A 25,080-nucleotide genomic window follows, 5' to 3' on the forward strand; every position below is an offset into this window, starting at 1 on the left:
GGACAAAGTGGGAGTGACCTCCGTGGAGGACAAGATGCGGGAGTCGAGGCTGAGATGGTTCAGGCAAGTTAAGAGGTGAAGCATTGATACTTCTGTCAAGAGGTTTGAGAGGTTGGCCATGACGGGTTTGAGAAGAGGTCGAGGTAGGCCAAAAAAGTACTGGCGAGAAGTGATTAGGCAGGACATGACGTTACTTCATCTTACTGAGGACATAACCCTTGATAAGAGAAAGTTTCTCCTTTTCTTAAATCAATGTTATGTCATGTTGTTTAGTTCGCTTCAGTTATCGTATTTCCCTGTTGTTACTAATTGGTACTACTTATTCTTTTCTCCTTCTTTTTCTTCTCTCTTCCTTTTCTAGCTTCTTCTTCTTCTTCTTCTTCTCGGAGCCGAGGGTCTATTGGAAACAGCCTCTTTACTTTCACTAGGTAGAGGTAAAGTGCGTATACACTACCCTCCTCATACTCCTCCTGTAAAAATATACTGGGCTTGTTGTTGTTATGTTAGTGGAGGTGTAATTGGACTCCGGCTTGTAATATGACCTATTAACCATGGGACTGTTATCACAAGGATGAGATTTGGGGAGGTCTCAGTCTCATGCACATCTTTTGGATAAATATTCTAGAGTAAAATACAAGGTTATTTTTATCATTTATTTGAGCACAAAATTCACGTCTTTAATCACATTCCAATAACAAAAAATAATCTCTCTTTGACTAGTTTTTTAACATTTCACCTTAGTGTTCAACGGATATTAGCGAATTATTAAAAAGTTCGTCTTTCTATTACATTTCATCTCAATAGTTGTAATTAGTTTGTCTTTAAGACTAGTGTTTATCGGGTTTGTTCATTAAGATGTGGGGCAAAGGGTATAATTAGTTATAGGTCTCATATACCACGGAAAGGAAAAGAACGTGTCCATTTGCCAACTCTTGCGTATAACACGTTCATTTCTAGCCCCTCCGTAATAATATTCATACAATTGTACACCTCTCTCTTCTTCGTTTTGATTCTTCCTGCGAATTAATTTTCCGATAGCCCCCAAATTTTTCTTGGTTTGATCTCGTGGTCTGCTTTGTATCGATGTCGGTAAGTGTGTAGCTCGATATTCTTGTTTTTTGCTTCTCTTTTTCGTTTTCTTTTTCTTTTTGTCGTTGCAAATTAGCTGATTTATTTTCCATTTGTGACTTCTTGTTCTATGATCATTGGCTTTCATTTGTGGACCTGATAGAAATATATAAATGGAAATTAATATCCGCTAATTAATGTTTCTGACCTTTCTTTAACGAGTACATTTATATGACCCTGTAACTTTTAATTTTATGGCAATATATCCATAGTTGATAAATATTCATGCTGTTTAGAAAGTGCAAGATTCTTCACCCCCAAGCAGAAAAATGGGGGGGGGGGGGGGAGAGAGAGAGAGAAGAAGATCCTTATCTGTTATGTTCTCTCGTCTTGCTGATCTTCTCTGGTTGTTTATAATGAAAGGTTAAGACAGTGCAAGTGAGCAATGTTTCATTGGGTGCTAAAGAGCAAGATATCAAGGAGTTCTTTTCATTCTCTGGGGATATTGAATATGTTGAGATGAGAAGGTTAGTTTTTGGGACAACAAGTGTTTTTTCTTCTTCTCTTTTTTTTGTTCTTTTGAGCACTCAACTTATGTTTGCATAAAGTTTTAGTACGTTTATGGAAAAAGTCCCTATTGAGAATTTAAAAGCAGCCAATTACAATGCCAGCTGATTGATGGTTTCTTTTATTCCCTTACGCGTTTTTATTTTCTTTTATAGTGATAATGAGCGATCTCAAGTTGCTTATATCACGTTCAAGGATCCTCAGAGTGCAGAGACCGCAGTTCTTCTTTCGGTATAGTTGCTTTTCATTTATTTTGTCATGTTGTAAATTTTTCATTCTGTTACTAAGTTTCAACAACTGCGACTCTAACTGATTTAATGCTTACCTTTGTTGATGAAGTACTGGGTTTGTTTTGGAGGAATCAAATTTCTCTTAGTATAATTTATGACGTTGTGTCTTTGAGTGTACAACGATAACTCTGTAATAGGTACAAGACCGCTGTATCAGTTAATCTCGCAAGCATCCCTTATGAAGAAAATATACGAGCTCCTAGTCCTTTTTTGGATCCTTCCATACGTATTACACTTTGTTCTGTCTGTCTGGAGTGTTTTGCTGTTTTGTGAGGTGAGACGGAATGGGAAACTTGAGGTGTCCCACTGTCATTATTGTAAAATTGTAAGAGTAGCATCGAGTAAGTTGGAGAATGGTACATATTATTTTTGTGCATGGCAAGGTATCAGTTTTTTCTTGGTGTGGAAGGGGAGGGTGGAGACGGTTTATTAGGCAGATCAAGCATTGCCTCTGGGGATTTATCTATAACCCCTAAACAGCAAAATCATGCTTTCAGTTTAGTCCAAGCACGTTGAGGTGCTGAAAGTCTTGAAGCTCACCAGTGTTGCCAGAGAATAATGCAAAGTAGTTGGCTAATCATCCAAGCCTAGATCCATGTCTCTTGCCTCTTGCCATTTTACTCCAGCTGGATAGCTTTAGGGGAAACTGCAGTTTGAAAAGTTAAAGGGACTATACTGCATTTACCTTAGTGTAAAAAGTGGATGAGTCTTTTGAAATGTAGCAGTTTTCTAGTTGTAAAAGTTAGTTTGGAAAAAGGAAGCACGCAATCTTATAAAGATTTTATTGACAATTTTCTCTACTTTTAGAGTTTTAGTACTAAAGTCAGAATTACTAAATGGTGTACCTGAAGGAATACTTGGTACACATTGTTGTCTAGAATGACAAAAAGAACAGAAAGGAAGTAAGGGAACTGCTCCATACATTCAAAATCAGTACTATCATTTTATCTCCTCTCTTTAATCCAACTGAAGCTTTATAGTAGATATACAGATAAAAGTGACTGCATCTAAGCATAAGAGTAGCTGATTGTGTACTTAGCTTGCATGCTTCTTGGTTACAAGGATAACTTATTTCCAATTCTAAATTTGTTCCTGACCACTCCGCTTTGGCGATTGATAAGATCATTTTGGTGTTTCTTAGGGAGCTACAATTGTTGATCAGTCCATCACAATAGCCCTTGCACCCGAGTACAAGCTCCCACCTACAGCTTCAGTGTCACCAGCTGTACGTATAACTTCATTTTTTTAAGCAAGGTTTCTGGTTTCATCCATCACAAGATTTTCCGTAAAAGGTGTACCTTTTATATCTACAGCCAACTGGAAGCACCAATATACCTACTGCTGGTGGATCAGCTATTCAAAAAGCGGAAGACGTCGTCAGCAGCATGTTGGCAAAAGGCTTTATCTTGGGCAAGGACGCAGTTAGCAAAGCCAAGGGATTAGATGAGAAACACAAGATCACATCCACTACTTCAGCCAGAGTTGCTTCTTTAGACCAAAAATATGGCCTTAGCGAGAAAATCACTACGGGAGCAACCATAGTGAACCACAAAGTGAAAGAAATGGACCAGAAGTTCCAAGTGTCCGAAAAGTCAAAATCTGCTTTTGCAGCTGCTGAGCAGACGGTTAGCAATGCTGGATCCGCGATCATGAAAAACAGATACGCTTTGACGGGGGTAACTTGGGCTGCGGGTGCTTTCAGTCGGGTCACTAAGGCTGCCGGGGAAGTGGGACAGAAGACGAAGGAAAAACTGGCTGAAGAAGAAAAGGGAAGAAATTCAGCTAAAGGTTATGTGCAAGAACATGCTGAGTCCCAAATCGGAATCAAGGAACCTACCATTGAGTCCCAAATCGGAATCAAGACCATTGAGTCCCAAATCGGAATCGGGGAACCTACCATTGAGTCCCAAATCGGAATCAGGGAACCTACCATTGAGTCCCAAACCGGAATCAAGGAACCTGCCAATGACTCCCAAACCGGAATCCAGGAACTTACCATTTCCTCTCTTCCCCCAAAAGCTTAACCTAAAGTATTTTAAAAGTAAATTCGCAATTTACACTAGTTTGTTATTTGAATTTGAGCAGGTCGATATGTATGGTTGATCAAGATGTGTCATACATGGAATATTCTATACGTTGGGACGTAAAATATTATTACTGGATTGGCTTGAGTTCATATGATTAATGAACTTGTCGCTTTTAATCATTTTTTTAGGATATCTTCATTTGTTTTTGGCTTTTTATGAATTCAGATTCTGGAAGTGGCAAATCGCCTGAGATTGTGATGTGCTGTTTGTCCATAAATGTGAAATCTATTGACACATACTCGTCGAAACTGTGTCTTGTAGCTGATATAAGAATAGGGTGACGAGTATGGAAGAGAGGGATACAAGGCACCCAAATATGGAGGAATTATGTGGATTTGAGTCTAGCTTTATCCTCTCAAAATGTGCATCTTTTTGTCTAATATAGAGAGTTTGCAAGAAAAAGCTGAAGAGCAAAGTATGAACTCAGTTTACACCGGTCATTATGAATTAAATGTGTAAATGGAAAATGGAAGAGGCACCTCTTGAATTGCACCTCTTCATCTTATTCTTTCATTGTCTATAAATTTAGAAGCTTGGCCTCATTTTTACACACAGAAAAATCTGAAAACTTCTCCCCTCTTCTCTACATTGTTGCACTGTTTTTTTTTCTTTTCAAAACAAACATATAAGTGTCAAGTGTGATTTGCTCCGTTTGTTGAGTTTCTGTAATTTCGATTACCAGTATTACAGAATAGTTTTTTCGTTCTATCCTGGGAGGAAGTAATCCATAACCTTGGATAAAAATAATGAGATTAAATTCCTTAAGGACACACAAACAACTTGTGGGCTCGGAAATTATTTTATGTTTTGCTTTATTGAACTAACATTTATTTACTTCTCTGATTTTCTAGTTTCGAACACAGATTATAACAATAACAGATTCATGAATTTGACGGTTTATGCTCTCTGTTCTAGACTTGTTCCTTACAGGGATAAAATATTTTCAGAAAGGGGATTCATGAATTCGAACTCCTATTGATCATTGCATTCTTTTTTACCACAAAATGGATAATTGGAAAACATTCCGCGGATGTGCAAAGCATACCAATCTCAAACTCGACTAAGGAAAAGAGTTGCCATAGGTATTGGTTGATAGCACAAAAAAATTGTCTAGATATAATGAATCATCTGAACGCCACTTGGATGCTACGGAGTATAACCAGAATAACGTATATTGGATTCGTATAGGCCTACTAATTTAGAATTGAGGATAGTTAATTGAAATCTTATTTAATTTTTTTAATTATATTAGTCCATAATATCTTTTTGGTCTAATGTATCTTGCATTTATGATATAGTTTAAATTATTCTATGAATTTAAATTTAGTAAAATCTAAATATCTACACCCAACTTGGAGGTGTGTGTAGTATGTGTGGAGCTTTGTGGAGGGTGGGGGTAGGGGTGGGGGGAGGTGCCCACTTAGTCAAGAAATTACATTGTGTTTTTGAAGTTAAAAAAAATTATGCATATATATTAAATGTTGAACCCATTCTTCTTCGTGTGTTTATATTTTTAAATTTTTTGAATTCCTTCGTGATATTTCTGCCTCCATATGTGTAGAGAAAACATAGATAAGAAGGGAGGAGTTCATGGAAAAAAAAATGGGTGGTTGGAGACTAAGAGCCCGTTTGGTCAGTCAAAAAATACTTATTTTGAAAAGTAATTTTTTAGAAGTGCTTTTTCTAAAAGTACTTTTGAAAAAAAAAACAGTTTGTGTTTGACCAATTCATTTGAGAAATACTTTTTACAACATTTGGTAAACAAATTGTGTTTGGCCAATCTTTTTAAAAAATGTTTTTGAATGTCTATTACCAAAAAGGATAGTACCAAGGTTTTATAATTATTATTTTAAAGACAAAAATAAATTTGAATATTTGTTGTAAGAGACTTTTATATTATTTTTATTTTATTTAATTAAAATATAACATAAAGTATATATATATATATATATATATATATATATATATATATATATATATATATATATATTAAAGATTTAAATCGATATAATATACTATAGTTATACCAAAGTAATAATATTACCTATTATAATTACTTATTGTTTACCTGATGATAATTTTCAACTTAACATTATCATAGTTTCTTGCGATTTTATCATCGAACTTTTGTACTAGATTAGACCATCTTAACCTGTTAAAGTGAGTCTCAAGACGATTTCTGGCTAAAGTTTTACCACGCATATATTTAAAAATAATTCTCTGGTTTCTACATCTTATTTAGCCTTCTCGGGGTTGTTATCCAGTGGCACTTTCTTGCTCATTTTCTTTTCAATATGTATTAAGAACATGTGATTAATAATCATATTGAACATATAAGAGAACTAAAAATTTGTCATGTCAAAAAAAGGAGAAAGATTCAAAAAATAAATAAATATGAGCATCAAGAGAAAAGCTTTCAACTGTTAATCACTCATATTATTAAAAATAAGAGTAATTGCACATCAAAGTCTAAGAAAATAAATCAGTAGTCACTTTCACAAAATATTAGATGTATCATTGGTACATGCATTCACGTTTAAAAAGAATAGATAAAAGTACATACTAGATATTGTGTATAATAAATTAAATTGGTACACTACAAAAGAAAAAAATAAATTACACCTTATGAAGAAAGTATTGGAATTTGTTATTAGTTTTGTTATTTCAAAGGGGGATTAAAGACACAAAAGAAGAAATTGCATAAGAAAAAGGGAGAAAGGTTTATTTATAGTAATAGATAGGACTTCTTATGTTGTAGAAAGAATTCGAGGATATGATCTATTAAAGTTACCACGAGAATTCGAGGAGATCTATTACTTTAGAGAAATAAAAAACAAGATCAGTCAAAAAAGAATCTGAAAAGTTGCAAGAAATTACACAAAGAAAAAATCAAAAACAAGAAAAGTTAAAAAAGAATTTATTTCGATTCATTTAAAAGAACGATTCAAACTAGAAACAAAGAAGAAAAAGAAAAGGCTTAAATAAGTGAGGGACAATTTAAAAAATATAAATTTATGGTTAAGGATAGTTTTGTCTTATAACTTGTTTGGCCAAGTTTCTCAAGAGGTCAAACGTGCTTCTTTTTTTTTCGCCAAAAGTACTTTTTTTTTCCTAACTTGAGGTGTTTGGCCAAGGTTTTTTCGGAAAAAAAATACTTTTGGGAAGAAGTAGAAGCAGTTTCTGAGAAGTAGAAAAAAATAATTTCTTCCCAAAAGCAGAAGCAGAAGCAGTTTTGACCCTTCTTCTTACCAAAACTACCCTTAACAAAATATAATATATACCAAAATAACCGTTAAACCTAATACTTATGATATTAATGTATAAATATTTCTTATTATTTTTAGGATAGCTTTCTAATATATATAGTGACTTTAGAGGTGAATGCTTTTATATTTGTTGAATGCTTTTTAATATAATTAACTTATATTAAAAGAATTAAGTACTTTTAAATTTTATTTTCATATTTTACTTAAATAAAATGAAAAGATTTAATTAGTGCCTGTAATAACAAATTTTTGAGATTATTTATTTACTTACAATATTAACTATTAAGTAAATCTATTCATGTCCTTATTTGTAATTTGATACTTAAAAGCACTTTCTGAAAAGCTTGGCCAAACACAAATTATTGCTCAAAAGTGCTTTTCAGAGTGATTAGCCAAACACAAACTGTTTTTCTCCAAAAATCTTTTTTCAAAAGCACTTTTGGAAAAATCACTTTTCAAAATAAGCTGATTTCTCCAGTTTGGTCAAACAGGTTAGACAAATTAATTTTCTGCTTCTGCTTCTTGGAAGAATATAGAATTTTCTGCTTCTGCTTCTTGGAAGAATCTAGAATTTTCTGCTTCTTCTCAAAAGCAGAAAAATTGCTTCTGTTGCGCTGCTGGCCAAAAATACTTCTCCGTTTTGGCCAAATAACTCAAATTTCTAACAAGTACGATTTTGAGAGGAAAAAGAATTTTTAACCTCCCAAAAGCTTGGCCAAACAAGCTCTAAGCGGTGTGGCTAACTAAAGAGGGAAATGTGGAAAACGAGAATAAGCAATCAAATAAGTATGTGATAATATTGTTTGGAAATCCGACCTTAGCTCAGTTGGTAGAGCGGAGGACTGTAGTCGGCTGATCCGCAGCTAATCCTTAGGTCACTGGTTCGAATCCGGTAGGTCGGATATTATTTTTGCTTTTGCTTTCGAATGTCAATGTGGAAGTTCTGGGTTGTGCTGGAAACAAGCAAACCACGTAATGAAGTACGATGGATAGAAAACGGCATCAGCAAATCAATGTGGAAACTAGGGGTGTATGTGAGGTGGTTTGGTTCGGTTTTTTATTAAATCAAAACCAAATCAGCATAAACTCGATTTTTTCGGTTTTTTCGGTTTTTCGGTTTATTTTCGATTTTTCTTTTTAGTTATATTATGCTTGAAAAAGAGATCAAATAATCACCAATTGTCCACATGATTACGATTCATTAAAATAATATATGAGGAATAGCAATTATTCGTATGAATCATAATTCCAAGACCTTCCATAATAGAAAATGACAACAAACATGTGATAAACCAAAAGCTACAACCTAACTTGTAGTTTCACAAAAAATATTAAGTTAATTAAAGTTGGCCAAGACAAAAGTTAGAAATAAGCAGCAAGCAGCCAAGCACCATGAATAGGTTGACACTATTTTATTTAACTGGAATTTTAAACTAATCAATACTCAAAGGGTCACTTGGACATTCTGAAAAGAAAAAAAAACAGCTACATGTAAAACAATATAAAAATAGAATCAAATTCATTACGAATTAAATATATAAAATTACCTTTTTCAACTTGCTCAATTTTTTTAATTTCTTCTAGATAGTCTTGAAGCTTGCATTCCTTCTTAGAGAACCTTTAACATTAAGCAGTGATTTCATCACAAATGTAAGTGCAATATTGGATTGAAAGAACACAACTCGTAACATCAAATTTCAGGACCAACAATATAAGATAACAATTATACCCAAATTTAAAGGGACAAAATAACATAATTGGTTTAATCAAATACTTTAGCTTACTAAATTGTGTTGGAGCAGTAAGACTAATAAGTAATTACAAACTTGGACAGTGGCTCGGAATTGCAAAGAAGGAAGTTCGTAGTGAAGTGGATGGAAGGGTTTTCACTATTTGGGGTTTTTTGACTTTGGAGTTGGAAGATAGGAAAGATACAGAAGAATGAAGACAAGGAATAACTTATTTTATTATCTTTTCTTATTGGGTTTTAGTTTGGGCTTCAAATTTAGGTTGTGTAATTAGAATCTATTAAGTGGATAATGAATTTACAAGCCCACAAATAAATAATATCTCAAGACATTGAAAACTATAAAATAATTTAGAAAATACTTACAAATTAGATTTTAATGATTATTTTTATGTATAAATTTATATATATATTATGTCGGTTTGATTTAGATTCGGTTTGACTTTTTTTTTGTTAATACCAAACCAAGTCAAGAGTGATCGATTTTTTATTTTCCAACACCAAACTAACCAAACCAAACTACAAGTCGGTTTTTTTCTTCGGTTTGACTTGGTTCGTCGGTTCGGTTTGACTTGACGTTTTGGCTTGTACACCCCTAGTGAAAACTACTAAAAAATCAAAATATAAATCCTTAATATTAGCTTTTATCATGTTTTGCTCAAGGAAGTCAAGGACAAAGAGACCGCTTTTCAGACATAAAACTGATTTAGTAGCTCAAAATTAGGCCATTCTTGGTCTTTGGAGAAAGTGCTGTAAGATGTCTCCAATTTTATCACTAATCGAAAGGAAAAGAAGATAAGAAACCTGATTTGATCATAATCTTTTGTTAAATAAACTTGTACATTATGACACGTGTTTAGTTGCTAGAGTTACAGTCTAATGGGGAATTAAACATCGACTCATTCCTCCTATAATTATATCCAAAAATATAGATACATAAATGGAGACAAGTTATCGTACCGGCCTCCATGTACACTAAATGATAAATAACACATGCATGTGCTCAAGCCTATTACATGCCTCTATGTGAATATGAATAATGAGTGTACTATGTATGGAATCCCATTTACATCATTAAAAGTTTTATAAAAAACTAGCAAAAGATGAACTAAGATCACATAAAAATTAACAATCTAATCATTGGATCGGACTTATTGCAATCACAATGTCCCATCTTTGGGTGGCAATTATTAATCCTCCAGCAAGGGGCTAACCCAAGAGTGATATATTAATTCGCTGCAATCACAGGGAGTTTGAAAGTTTTCTGAAATCAATGAGATTGATGAATAGCTCCTCAAATATTTATAGCATAGCTAAGAATGGACTGAGATAAAGGAAATACCAACAAAGAATGAGTGGGAATTATTCATCTAATTTTTCAGGTTACAATGTCATAAGATAAGGAAATGCTAAAGGGACTAGAAAGTTAAAACAGCAGTTTTTTTGTTTGTTTTGGGAAACGGAAATATGATATAGAAAATAGAATGAAAGTCCGAGTACAGTAAAATTATCATAAAATAAATGTAAAAAAAAAAGTAATACGATCACACTTTTTATATACTAGTATCTATGAACGTGCGTTGCACGTTAATAATGACACGTGATGATTTAAATATTTATTTATGTAAAAGAACAATAAAATTTAATTAATAAGAGAAATTTTATGTATAATAATACAACAATCATCTAAATACCGAAAAATATTATTACATTAGCATAATACATGAATTTAAAATAAAAAGACATCATCAAAACTTACACAAATAATTAATTTTGTCATGTTAATTAGATAATTATGTATTATAGCTTAAAAGTATTTAATGTGATGGTATCTTAACGAACACTTCTTTGTGGACAATATTTTTTTGTGTATGTTTCCTCCTAATGCTTTGGTTGCTCTACCTTAACCAAAACTCTTGTTGTCGAACTTGAAAGTGCAACATACAGTTGTTCGTGCAAGAAAACATATTGCGGTCAATATAGTCCAATATTTAGGATGTTTGTCCTTGTACTTTATTTATTATATTTGCAAAACATAAACATACTAAAAATATTTTTACACAAATTTAAAAGGATATTCCTTAGTTTCGGAAGACGAAAGTTGAATTCAGGGATAAGAATATAATTAAAAGCACATTGTCACGACCCGAAATTCCCACTTTCGGACCGTGATGACGCCTAACATTTCACTTGCTAGGCAAGCCAATGTTAGAATAATATTAACTAATTTTAAAATAATTTTTTAATTATTAATAATTAAAGAAACAAATGCGGAAGCAAAGTTTGAAATATAGTGAATAATCCATAAAAATAACGATGTCTAAATACCATCCCAGAATTGGTGTCACAAGTGCACGAGCTTCTAGAATAAATACAAATAAAGGTCTGAATAAAAATAAAGTTGTCTGAAAATAAACACACAGCTAAAGTAAATTAGACGGGGACTTTAGAACTACGAACGCCATGCAATTATACCTCAAGTCTCCTCTGGTAGCTGAAATCCGAGCAAGTCTACGGTACGCCGCTGGGACCAACTCCAAAATCTACACAAGAAGTGCAGAGTGTAGTATCAGTACAACCGACCCCATGTACTGATAAGTGCTGAGCCTAACCTCGATGAAGTAGTGACGAGGCTAAGGCGGGTCACTTACATTACTTGTACGCAATATTAGTAACAACAACAATAATAGAAATAAATCAGGTAACTCATTTATAATAATTGAAGCCAACTCAGCAGTCATAACCAATTATCAATTCCATCAATTCTGTTACAGCGTGCAACCTGCTCTCACAATATATTCACATTCAGTTCTGTTACATCGTGCAACCCGCTCTCACAATATATTCACATCCAGTTCTGTTGCAACGTGCAACCCGCTCTCACAATATATTCACATTCAGTTCTGTTGCGGCGTGCAACCCGCTCCTCCAATATATTCATTTTAATCAAGTCTATTGCGGCGTGCAACCCCATCCCTCAATGTATATAAATATGTATGTCGACTTTTAAATAAGTCTGTTCATCCAATATGAACTTTTAATAAGTCTGTTGCGGCGTGCGACCCGATCCTCCAATATGAACTTTTAATAAGTCTGTTGCGGCGTACAACCCGATCCTCCAATATGGACTTTTTAATAAGTCTATTGCGGCGTGCAACCCGATCCTCCAATATATTCATTTCAATCAATTCTGTTGTGGCGTGCAACCCGCTCCTCCAGTATATTCATTTACCAATTCTTATAGAAGGAATTTCCCAGATAAATGCAACAATTAATATGAAATTATAAGACAACAAGCATATAATAATTATGATTTAATCATGAAACAGACAATATCAAATAGCAAATTATTATAGAGATCAGGGCGAAAATAGGCAGTTTAATATTTAATATGCTAAATGTCAAATAACAATTAATGCAGGAATTCAAGAGTTAATATTTGACAAAGAATAGGAGAGAAATAATTATTATAATAATTAATTTATGATTTAAAACAATTTATAATTTTTCAAGTAAGCAGGCAAATAATTAATTTCACGACGTATAGACACTCGTCACCTCGCCTATACGTCGTTCACATGCTTTTCACATAACAAATAATTTAAGGGTTCTATTCCCTCAAGTCAAGGTTAACCACGACACTTACCTCGCTTTGTAAATTTCAATCAATTACTCGACCACAACTTTTCCTTTTAAATTTATCTCCAAAAGCTTCAAATCTATTCACAAACAATTCGATATACTCAATCCGAATCATAGGAATTAATTCCATATGAATTTATAAATTTTTCTGATAAAAATCCGAAATTCATTAAAATATTCGGCAGTGGGACCCACGTCTCAAATCCCAAAAAAACTCGCGAAATCCGAACACCCGTTCCGATACGATTTCAACCATACAAAAATTGTCCAATTCCGATATCAAATGGACCTTCAAATCTTAACTTTTCGTTATTGAAAGATTTTATAAAAATCTGATTTTTCTTCCATAAATTCACGGATTCATGATATAAACGAGTATGGAATCATGAAATATAATCAATATACTCAGTGACACCAGATTTTGGGGAGTGTTTGTATTGTATTTAAATATTATATTTTCAATCTTGAGAGAAATTGTGGTTTATTAAGATTTTCGGCTTGCCTAGTATTGAGATAGGCGTCATCACGACGGGTAAGATTTTGGGCCGTGACAACGATATCTGAAATATCAAATAAGTTGCCCTATGTAGGAGGCTGAGCACAATTTCATAGAAATTGTACCCCGTAAGTATCATTGACTCCTTCCGATAAGGTTGGCACGATACTTCAAGGATACATAAAATACATGAAGTAAAATAAGTATGACAATTCATAAAATGAATAACGAAAAGAAATAAACATTAAATGCATTTCAGTAAACTGTAAACCTTTTAATAAACATGTAAACATTTCAACAGGCTGTAAATCTTTCAATAGGCTGTAAAGCTTTCAATAGGGAGTTCCAATAGTTATAATAATAACGATAATCGATGTCTATATGTTGACCATCCCCCGGTCAACCTGAGCGTCTCACCCGAAGGTGTCTCATTGGACAATATATAGTGCACAATGAAACGTATGTTTAGCAGCGATAATAACTATTGTTCTCCCAAACAATATTTTCTTTAAATTGTATGACCCATAGGTCCTATAAATATTTTCGATAATTAGCTCCCACGGCCCATTGTTCAATTCTATATGTTGATAAGGTTCCTTTGACTTCGATAAAATGATAACATTTTTCAATATATCTCGATAAATTGTAAAATTACAAGATAATGAGTTCCAATATTTGCTATAATCACTTGATCCAAGTCAAATGGAAAAATATGATTTAAAGTGCCATCATTCAATAAAAGACAATAAATGACCAACAATGCAACGACACTATAAGATAGTATAGTATATATCATAATGTTAAAAACATGGATGGTAAGGTTCGATCGCTCCAACAACCCAAACTAACATTTAAAGAAACTTCAGCAAGTATTAGAATTCATGGAATTCATCAAATAATCCTCAGGAGAAGTACATCTTAACTTAACTCATCTTAGCTTTCCAAATTACTCTAAACTTTCCCAACAAGCTCAACTCGTTCAACGATATCAATCCGTAACATTTACAATTGAACTTCATCAATTCGAGTTCAAACAATTAATCATCAAGACATCCAATATCCTTATTTTCGATTACTCCCACAATTTAATTAACTCCAAAATGTCATTTTAAAGCAAGTATCAACTTAAATAGATTATTAGAATCATTATTTAACTCAATCCTTATCCCTAGTTACTATTCATCTTCCCCTTCCTTAGCTTTTTAATGTCAAGAACACCCATTTTGGGGTTATTTTAATATCAAGTTCCCATCACCTTTTTCATACTCAATAACATCATTTGAACTTCATAATTGAAGAGGGAGCGGTAGAATTACCTTGTAGTAGAAAAATCTAGCTTTTCCCCTCTTTTGTGTTCTTGAATAGTTTCTTTACAGATCTAGGATTTCAATGAGTTGGGTGTTAATACTTATATTAAATGAATGAAATCTACTCAAAATCACCATTTAGTACTCACCTAGAACTTCAATAAATGTGCCGCTATTGCATACCAGATGAGCTGATAGCTGCTCTTTCTTCTCTAAACAAGAATGGCCCAAAGAAGAATCTTGCCTCCACTTTACAAAATTGAATGGTCTGCGTCCGTCGTCCAGTGGGTATAGTTTGAGCTTAAGAGCTCATTTGCAGTGCTTGATTCCACCATCCTTTTGGATCTGATTTCCCTTATCAGATTACGTGTTACATGTTATTATCTTGATAGCCAAGTGAGGCTTAGAGTTTACGCTAAACAGAATAAATATGCCAATTTCTTAACTATCAATTATGTGGGCACCTTAGTGGGCTTGACCATAAATTCCCACGTGTAAAGCTCAAGACTTCAATCTATTTTAGTGGCTTCACAGTGAAAGTTGGCAATATTTATGCTGGAATGTATTTTATAATACAATGACTAAATAAGACTGCACAGTTGAAAGCAGTATTTACTCCAACTCAAGTTTTGATTCATTTGGCCATTTAACTATTTCAAATCACTTCTAATCAATATCATAAATATATTTACATATTTTTATGTCGATACCACCCTCGTGTGAGTCAGGGTACAACTTAAGGTCACTATAAACATGTTACTAAAGTTATAATTGGCTCGAATAAATGTCCAAAACTTATGGGGCTTTATATTCTCACCTGCTAGGAACATTCGTCCTCGAATGTTGGACTATAGTAAATTCTGAAGTCTAATAGGGTTCCCAGACCATTTTCTTCCAACTCCTTATATCCTTTCAATTTCCGGCTCAAATCCCTGAAAAAATAGGACTATCAAAAAAAATTCAACCTGCTCAGCTACAAAATCAAGTCCCACACCCAACCATGGCGTCTAACAACACATATCATCAATATACATCCCCACAAATGCCAACATTGCTCTTTTCATCTTTCTCGATGTCGGCGTCCATGAACTACTATAGCCACATGAACTTTATATAATGATCTTATAGGCCACTTTACCAACCTTCTCATAAAACTTAATAAGACTCCCTTTTTAATCCTCAAGTTCAATTTATTTTCTTTTGACCAAAACTTGTGATATCTTTCATTGGTGATACTTTCATAAATACAAAGTCACCATGTATGAAGCTTAACTCACGATATATTTTCCCAAAGGAACTTTCGATGATTTTAACAATCCCAAGCCTTTCTCGATTGATCTTATTTTTTTCAAGGCTTTATGAACAAGGATTAGGCCTGGTAGCTTTTCATGACTGCAATTTCTTGAGGTTAATATTTCATTATGGTTTGTATTGCATGTTGCTCATCAAAAAGGACTGTTGTGGCGTAAATTCAAAATTGACTACCTCTTGATTTCCTTCCATTGTATTTCGCAATTAATGCGTGTTCGCAACACTTTGGTATCTAGCTTTATATGGATGTGTGAGTGTGTGTGGCATCCTTTGACTCCATCACATCATCTGGTTAATTGAACACGTTACTCATGCATTTAACTTAATCCGGGGACCTTTTACTTCTCATGTTCGAGGAGCTCTCTTTCCTACCTCGTTACTTCACTAGGAGACATGCGCTCATCTATCTTGACCTTTGGCTAACTTCCCACTCGATACTTGCCCATACTAAATCTTGCCTCCTTTATCAAGTAAGAGAAAACCAAGACGATATTGAAAGTAATTCCCAATCTTTTAGCATTATATATTTCCTTATTACTTCGACCATCCCTTACCCTGTTTCCTATAATTTTCTTATTTTTCTCATGAGTATCAAACCATCATGTTGACATGAACTCATGCTTATTTCGGTATTAGTAAAAGTGAAATTTCGCTTCATTATTTTTTTTTCATCCAACCATTGAGTCATTGATTATGTGAGTGTCAATAATGCGAGAACGTCAACACCTGAGTTTAGCATCTCTCCGTAGTACTTCCATATCAACTTGTGGCACTATGCGTGTACCTATTGCATATCCGAACAAGCTTTATTACATATTCCAATTTATTTTTTGTGACGGCTAATGGTTCCACTATTGATTCTTATGGTACTGATATTGATGTTCTTACTCAAAATAGGCTTGTGATTCTACCGCGAGACTTTAGGACACTTGTATCTCTTCTAACATAAAGGTCGTCAATAGCTAGCTTTCCTTCTCTCATTATTTTTCCTTTAACATATAAGGTTCTCTTTGCTGAAGCAATACCTCAATAGGCATGAGTCTATTCCTAGATATTTCTCTTATATTCTTCGTCAAGTCGAAAGTAACTTCGCTAAGTCATAACTTTATTAGTAGTGAACTTCTCCTTGCCTATTCTTTACATATTACTTTTGTCTCTTCTCGGTCTATAACTCCATTTCATTGCTATTCTTTCATGAAAATTATGACATTAATTTCATTATGCATACACTCATTTGTCACCATTCATGGAACCAAAAAAAATTAGTACATATACGACTATTACATGACTACTTTCTATATTACATATGGTACCTTTGGCTTTAGATTGGGCATTAAATACTTGAGCTTCGAGACATAACATCATGTACCCTTGGAACATTTTTATCTTTTCCAACTTCGAAACATATCATATCTTTCCAAAACGCTTCGCCTAGGACCAAACATATCATATTCACAGCTTGTTAGAGGCCTAAAATAGCTCCATCTATCATTTAGAACACTCTTCATTTATATAATGTTGGAATCAAATCCTTTCGAGTTAAAACAACTTCCCTTGGTACACCTAAGTGCATTTTGGAGAGTACTCTTGGTGACCTTTATTTACCACAAGTTCTTTAGTACCAAAATGATGCATACCGGATGGGTGAAAGCTTAACAATGTTCTTCCGTAGCGATTTGCCTCCCTGGTAATCCATATTACCTTTGTAACCTTCAAGGTTATGTATTTCAGGCGTCTATATTGTGCATCTCATCCCTTAGCAACTCATCTGTTTACCCAGTTTGAGTCTATTTACTTGTTCTCATAGATGTTCATATGTACTCTTAAGTACCTCTTCTTACCGAATCCACGGGATAAGTCCTTATTAGTGTGTTGAGCGCCACACTTATAATTGGGAGGCTACAAGACATATAGGAAAGTTTCCCCTCTTCCATTCTAGATCGTGCTTTATAGCATAATGAGTGAAGCTAATTTTTATTTCTATCAATCTTACATATGATTGACACATGGCACTACCGAAGGGCGTAAGATTCAATGCTTAAGTAATGTTAATAGCTACTTGAAGAGTAGTGCAAGTAGTCCACCTTATGGGCTAACAGCATCACCTCCTGTCATGTCACCACCATCAGTAAGTAGCAGTATTAGTCCGGTTCTATCACCACTGAATTCTAGTGCTCAATATCCTCCACTGGCTTGGAGTAGCCATGTAGGAGTAACTGGGCTTATCTGGTTGCTTGTGGCCCTTGAAGTTGTCTCTTTGATTGAAACTTAGGATTCAAGTTGAAGTAAAGCATGAGAGAGCGCTGATATATATACTTCTATACTAGTTACCATTAGCCAGGGCTATGTCCCGACCCAATTGCATAGTCAAGATTGTAAAGTTTGACTACCTCATTTTTTGCCCTAGAAGTACAATTGTAAATAAATATTGAACTTTCAATAACATTATTGAGTAGCTTTTTTGCAATTCTTCTGGGTATCTTTGATTAGTTTGGTGTTTACTTTTATGAACCAATGAAATACCTATGGTTTGATACATAATAAATTGTCCATTATTTTTTACAGACAACCGAATAGGTTCGATAATCAATATCCCCTTCTTCATCAATTCTGTAAGAGTTAAATTCTTCTGAATCAGCATTATATCCAAACTCATTTCTCTCCTTTGAATTGACGATATAGCAATTTTGCTTGGATTTATCAGTCGAAGCAGGAGACAATATACCTTGATATTCTCGATCATTCTTTGATTCAAAGCATCGTTCCATCTCAATTGAAAAAGCAAATAACGTTTCAAGAACAAATCTAGTTCTGCTTCCGTGTTGCTTTTGTATTGTTTTTTCTTTTTACCCTTCTTTGTGTCTGATTCCGTGTAATCTTTTTTAAGAGCGTTTTGGTGTTTTGAGAGAACAGGGCCCAGATTTCCTTTGTTTTCTATATCTGATCCACGCTCTTTTTCTCCTTGACTTGCGGGTTCTTTTTCTTCTTGAATTCGATTCTTTATTTTTTTATTTGATCGTAGAAAAAAGTTTTGTTTTTTGTTTTTATTTTGACTAACATTTTCATTTGTATTCAAATTTAAAAGAAGTAATTTGCTTGGTATAATCCACGGTTTTATTTTATATACATTATAAAATGGTACAAATTCTGGGAAGAGCCAAAATTCCAGATTCAATATGGGACGATTTAATATTTTTTCATTCATTCCCATCCAATCAAAAAAGTCGTTTTTCGAATTTTTTTGATTGTTTTCTGGATTTTGGTATGATCTAAACTGAATCTCTTATTCTTCTTCACGGGCCGGCCAGAGGAGGAGGCCTCTAAGGCTTTTGCTTAAGCCCTAACTTTTGAGGGGGCCCATTTCCTAATAATAGTACATGTATATGCTATCTTTTCCTTACAAAAATTAAACACTATGGTATAAGAACTATAGAAAAACTATAAAAAGGTAAGTAAACTTTGGAATAGCACTTAATATGTAGAAAATATTTTAGGTAACAACAATAACTCGTTTACATCATAACTTTCCTTTATATAAATTATTCTAGGTCTATTGGAATAAATAAGCCAAATTATACTTCTTATAATTTACTTCTTACAAAGAACTTGTAATTTTATCTTTTTTTTCCCTTGTCCAAATATATTATTATTCTATCAAATACAAGCTCTGTAGTGCATTGCACATTTTTAATTACATGCTCTCTTTTTCACTGTTTCAAGCATTGCAATAAGCAAATTTACGTAGTGATACTCTAATTTGATATAATTAAAGTTATCAAAGTCAAGAATCAAGTTCAGTTATTCTAATTTTATTCTATTATCTTTTTTCAATCTAAATTTTGTTATTTTTATATTTTTATTTCATAAGTATATTATGCCTTTTATATTTTTTCTTTACCTTAGATCAACAATATATCAAGAAATATTTAATGAATTGACTGTATATTATCAACTAAAAAGGAATTATTAGAAAAAATCGATTATTAAAAGAATAATTAACAACAATGCAACTCAAGCATGGAGGGTGTGAAGATTTTCTTATAGATGTTTAAAATAAATGCTTATTATTATAGTTTGGCTTTAGACAACTAAATTTATTGAACTGTGCTTCTTCATCTTGATATTTCTAAGTTATGCTCTAAAACTGAAGAAGTTCTTTCTTTTTTATTTAGTTTAGTATTCAAAATTCTTTTATTTTCTTTAGTTACTTAGTAAGCCTTGTAAAACTTGAATTTCTTTATTTGATGAAATTAGCCCTTTTCATCACCCAATGAGCCCCATTTATTTTTAATGGTCTCTAGTTGTACTTTTTGTCCAACCTTATTTTTCTTTTAAAAAGTTTAAAAATAGTAGTTTAATTATTATTTAACACTATAACGTGACTTTTGGTCCATTTGTTATTCATGTCAGAATAAACGATGTTAAAAAACTATTCAAATATAAATAAAGAGTTTTGTATTTTCAAAAGATTATTGTTTTCAGTTTTATACGCTTTTAATGTTTCTCTTTCTATATTTGGATTTCTCTAAGATTTAATTTCTGACCTTCTGCGTGAGATGGAATCAACCATCTACGTTCATCTCTTTTGAGCTGTAAAATCTTTTCTTCCTTGTACATATTTAGTTTTTCTTTTTTAATTGTTTGATATATTTTATTAACTGTGGATCTCTAATGAAATTATATAAATCACTAATAATTTTTATAATTTTGGATAATTTTAATTTTAAAAAAATTGGAAATTTGTTCTTTTTCTCTTCAATTCCACTTATTTATACCTTACAATTTGCGAGAGCATCACAAAAATAATATAATGATAGTGGCAGTGAAACTGAAATTGAAGAGGTTTTACTCTTAGAGAAACTAAATAAGACAAGTTGCTGGTAAGATTTTATAGAATTTCAGCAAACTCTATCATCTCAGCGGTGAAAGTGATTGTAAATTAGATTAATTGTGATTGTAAATTAGATTAATTTAATTATGCAACCAAGAAATTCTCCTATTTATCCATTCAGCGGTCACCCCACCATGCATCAATTTTGAGCACTCATTATTCACAAAAACTGATTTTTTTTTTTTTTTTACAGATTTTCTAAGGATTTGTCTGCAATTAGAACATAACATAAATCAAAGTTTAGGTGGCCCCCAGATGTACATCACACTTAGTGAACTACATCATACATGTTTAACGAAAAGTTTGAATGGGCCCATCTTTTGTTTCTTATACTTCATCTGCTGAGAGTTGCGGCAAAAATGAATTGGAAAAGATAATGATACTCTCTTTAAGCACCAGGCAGGCATGTTGATGAAACAGGCTAGTGAAGCACCTCAACTGTTGCTTCTAATATAAGAGAATTTATGTATTGCTTATGGTACTTCTGGTCTACAAGATTTGTCGTTTGAAGTTGTTTATCCGAAAAATGGATAGAGTTGAATTTATACGTAGTTCCAAGGTTATGTGGTATAACTTAATACAAATTGTATGGATAAATAGAAATATAAATATAAATTGCCAAGAATGTGAAATAGGTAAGGTTGCAAAGAAAAATGAATCTTAAGACTCAACAAATAGAAACAATTTAAGAAGCCTCCAAGAATGATTCTTTACTATGACAGAATATAATGTTATTATTACAATGTAAGCCTAGAAAAAACTATCCCCTACAGAAATGATTACCATACCCTTTTATAGTGGAGGGATTTCGCTCTAAGCATAATAAAATAAACATTCAGCGGGAGACCCATGATAAATCAGTTTTTTCACAATTTCTGCCAAGATTCTCTCTAGTGGGATTGCAACGGCTTTTGTCTGCGAGCTTGATCTTGCTTAGAGCCCTCGATGTTGGTTTGAGCTCGATTTTGACTCAAGCTCCCGGCCTTGGCTCAAGCCCGATTCTGGCTCGAGCTCTCGAATTGATTCAGGGTCAATGTTGGTTGGTCTCTGGATTATAAGCATGATAGATTTACACTGCATCATAGTTCGATTTGGATTCGAGCTCGATAACGATGTCGAACTCGACGTGGATCGCCCCCCCCCGGGTTCGAGGTTTGTTTGTTCCATCTTTGGAATCTTACTTCGATTGATCATCGTTCGAACTCGATCAGACATGCGAAGGCCGAAATCTATTTCTACCGTATACAGATAGTCCCTCGTTTCTCATAAAGAATGTGGTGAGAAACATTTTTTTTTAATAATGGCTCGATCGGATTATAACCTGACGTTTCCATCAGGTTCGACCATGACGCATGTGATAGTTGTTCCCTCGATTTAGTCTTTCAAGGCATTTAATGCATGTCAGGCGGTGGTCGGCCACCGCTGATACTGAACCGCCATCGCTTGGACCTATAAATAATCCTTCCTTTTGTCATTTACCACTTTTACATCTTCTATCTTCCAAATTTCCCAAGTCCCTTTTCGTATTCGCTAGCTTACCCGTAAATCTGTGATTTCTTTTTGCAAAAGCCCCTCTTCAATTCTACCAAATCTTTGTCACTTTCCTCTATTCCTCACCTATGAATTCGAAAATGGCAAAAACGTCACAAACTATTCCTCAGAAGGAGAAGGCTTCATCTTCACAATGTGCCGCCGATGATACACCGGCAGAACTACGGCCTGAGGAGTGCGTTCCCATGGCGTGCATCCTTACTTCTGATTTTAAGGTCGATAAAGGCTCATTGGTCCCTGGCCGATGTGAACCAGTATCGAGGTACATATGTTCGATAACCGAGAAGCACCTCCAACAGCTAAAGCAAGATTGCAATTGGGATAAAAAAGAAATAATGATTCCTTCTTCTAACGAAGATATCACTTCTTACGTGAAAGGATTTTTGAATGTGTATACTTACCCTTTCACGTTAGGTCCCCTCGATTCCGTTATTATTGTGTGATGACCCAAAATATCATCTTTAAATTTAATAAGTAATTCTATATTCTAAGACCTCAAAAAATACCATTTATCATTCCTCGACTTGCGTGCGTAGTCCGTACATTTTTCCGAAAACTGTTTATGTGAAATATGGATTAAAATGGGAAATAGAGCTTTAAAACTCAACTAAGTTGATTTTGGTCAACATTTTGAGTAAACGGACCCGGATCAGTATTTTAAAAATTTCAGTAAGTCCGTATCGTGATTTAGGACTTGGGCGTATGCCCGGAATCAAATTCCGAGGTCGCTAGCCCGAGTTATGGAATTTTGATGAAAAATTAAAAGCTTAAAAGCTTAATGATTTCTAAGAAATTACTGATGTTGGATTTATTGACCTCGGGTCCGTATTTTGGTTCCGGAGCCCGGTATAGGTCTAATATAATATTTATGACTTGTCTGCCGAATTTGGAAAGAATCGGAGTTTATTTGACGTGATTCGGACGTCCGGTTGTAAAAATATAAGTTTTAAAGTTTTCTTGAAAACTTCCTTGGATTTGGTGTCCGATTCGTAGTTCTAGGTGTTATTTTGACGTTTCGATCACGCGAGCAAGTTCGTATGATATTTTAGAACTTGTGTGCATGTTTGGTTTGGATCCCCGAGGGCTCAGGTGAGTTTCGGATAGGCTACGGGATGTTTTGGACTTTGAAAATCTGGTATTTTGTTGCAGCAGGTGTTCTGGCATATTCTTCTTCGCGTTCGCGAAGGTACTCTTGCGAACACGAAGAGTAAACTGGGCGGCTGGATCTTTCTTCTTCACGAACGGGAAAGCTTGTTCGTGAACGCGAAGCGATGGGGGCATTACCTTTCGCGAACGCGACCATCTCCTCGCGAACGCGTAGTGTTAGGCATACCTGGGGGGGGGGGAGGGTCGATCATTCCTTCAGCGCGAACGCGAGATATGCCTCGCGAACGCGAAGGCCGGGGGGGGGGGGGGACCTTCACGAACGCGAAAGAGGACTCGCGAACGCAAAAGCCACGGGTTGCTACTCATCGCGAATGCGACAGGCCCTTTGCGAACACGAAGAAGGCATGACCCATGTGACTTAAAACAGAACCAAAAACGGGATTTTTCCCATTTTTCACAAACCCTCAATTATAACTCGGCTTAGGGGCAATTTCAAAGGAGTTTTTCACGATTTCGGACTGGGTAAGTGTTCTTTATCATATAATGATTGTATTTCATAAATTCACGTCTATATTCATTATTTATTTCGGATTTAGATGGAAGAAATTGGAATTTTTGTAAAACTATCCAAAAACGAAAAATTAAGATTTGAAGGTCCATTTGATATCGGAATTAGACAAATTTAGTATGGTTGAACTCGTATCGGAACGGGAGTTCAGTTTTCGTGAGCTTTTTCGGGATTTGAGATGTGGGTCCCACTGCCAAATATTTTAATGAATTTCGGATTTTTATCCGGAAAATTTGTAAATTCATATGGAATTAATTCCTATGATTAGTATTGAATATATTGAATTGTTTGTGAATAGATTTAAAGCTTTCGGAGATTAATTTAAAAGAAAAAGCTGTGGTTGAATAATTGATTGGAATTTGCAAAGCTAGGTAAGTGTCGGGGTTAACCTTGACTTGTGGGAATAGAACTCTTAAATTGTTTGTTATGTGAATTACATGTAAACAACGTATAGGCGAGGTGACGAGTGTTTATACGTCGTCAAATTAATTGTTTGCCTGCTTACTTGAAAAATCACAAATTATTTTTAATCATAAATTAATTGTTATAATAATTATTTCTCTCTTATTCTTTGCAAATATAAATTCTTGAATTCCTACATTAATTGTTACATGCTATTTGAATTATGTGCCTTAATTGTTATTTGACATTTAGCATAATAAATATTAAACTGCCTATTTGCTCCCTGATTTCCATAATAATTTGCTATTTGTCATTGTTTGCTTCATAATTAAACCATAATTATTGTATGCTTGTTGTGTTGTAATTTTATATTAATTGTTATATTTATTGAAAAAATTTCTTCTATAAGAATTGGTAAATGAAAATGTTAGAGGAGCGGGTTGCACGCCGCAACATGATTAATTATAATGAATATATTGGAGGATCGGGCTGCACGCCGCAACAGACTTATTAAAAGTCTATATTGGAGGATCGGGTTACACGCCGCAACAGACTTATTAAAAGTCAATATTGGAGGATTGGGTTGCACGCCGCAACAGACTTATTAAAAGTCAATATTGGAGGATCGGGTTGTATGCCACAACAGATTTGTTAAAAAGTTAATATTGGAGGATCGGGTTGCACGCCGCAATAGACTTGATTAAAATGAATATGTTGGAGGAGCAGGTTGCACGCAACAACAGAACTGAATGTGGATATATTGTGAGAGCGGGTTGCACG

General features: G+C 34.0%; 1 protein-coding gene, 1 long non-coding RNA gene and 1 other non-coding gene across 5 annotated transcripts; 2 read left to right on the forward strand and 1 right to left on the reverse strand.

Moving 5' to 3' along the window:
- Positions 1 to 945: 945 nt before the first annotated feature.
- Positions 946 to 4,131, forward strand: LOC104092662 (binding partner of ACD11 1-like). 2 transcript variants are annotated; one of them, XM_070177428.1, is made up of 6 exons: positions 946 to 1,089; positions 1,492 to 1,595; positions 1,791 to 1,866; positions 3,067 to 3,150; positions 3,239 to 3,758; positions 3,852 to 4,131. In XM_070177428.1, exons 1-6 carry the CDS (start codon positions 1,084 to 1,086, stop codon positions 3,947 to 3,949), a joined length of 888 nt encoding a protein of 295 aa, XP_070033529.1. In that variant the 5' UTR covers positions 946 to 1,083; the 3' UTR covers positions 3,950 to 4,131. The 2 variants fall into 2 exon arrangements, with proteins under 2 accessions (XP_070033529.1, XP_009596613.1); XM_009598318.4 differs by having other exon boundaries at positions 3,239 to 4,131.
- Positions 4,132 to 8,089: 3,958 nt separating this feature from the next.
- On the forward strand, positions 8,090 to 8,180 carry TRNAY-GUA (transfer RNA tyrosine (anticodon GUA)). The gene is given in 2 exon segments: positions 8,090 to 8,126; positions 8,145 to 8,180. It is a non-coding gene; the product is annotated as a tRNA-Tyr (tRNA).
- A 1,739-nt stretch (positions 8,181 to 9,919) lies between these two features.
- LOC104097457 (uncharacterized) lies at positions 9,920 to 14,915 on the reverse strand. 2 transcript variants are annotated; one of them, XR_011408614.1, is made up of 4 exons: positions 14,620 to 14,915; positions 14,480 to 14,541; positions 11,501 to 11,568; positions 9,920 to 10,261 (listed from the first exon to the last, which is right to left on the reverse strand). It is a non-coding gene; the product is annotated as an uncharacterized lncRNA (long non-coding RNA). The 2 variants fall into 2 exon arrangements; XR_011408613.1 differs by lacking the exon at positions 9,920 to 10,261 and having other exon boundaries at positions 11,307 to 11,568; positions 14,620 to 14,912.
- Positions 14,916 to 25,080: the final 10,165 nt, after the last annotated feature.

Source organism: Nicotiana tomentosiformis, chromosome 6 (assembly GCF_000390325.3).
Source record: "Nicotiana tomentosiformis chromosome 6, ASM39032v3, whole genome shotgun sequence".
In the NCBI taxonomy this organism is placed as follows: Eukaryota; Viridiplantae; Streptophyta; class Magnoliopsida; order Solanales; family Solanaceae; genus Nicotiana; species Nicotiana tomentosiformis.

Bases quoted from the DNA above. Each gene is read 5' to 3' on its own strand.
- LOC104092662 (XM_009598318.4), top strand. The intron at 1,596-1,790 runs GTTAGTTTTTGG...TTTCTTTTATAG, and splicing joins GAATATGTTGAGATGAGAAG to TGATAATGAGCGATCTCAAG. The intron at 3,151-3,238 runs GTACGTATAACT...TTATATCTACAG, and splicing joins CAGCTTCAGTGTCACCAGCT to CCAACTGGAAGCACCAATAT.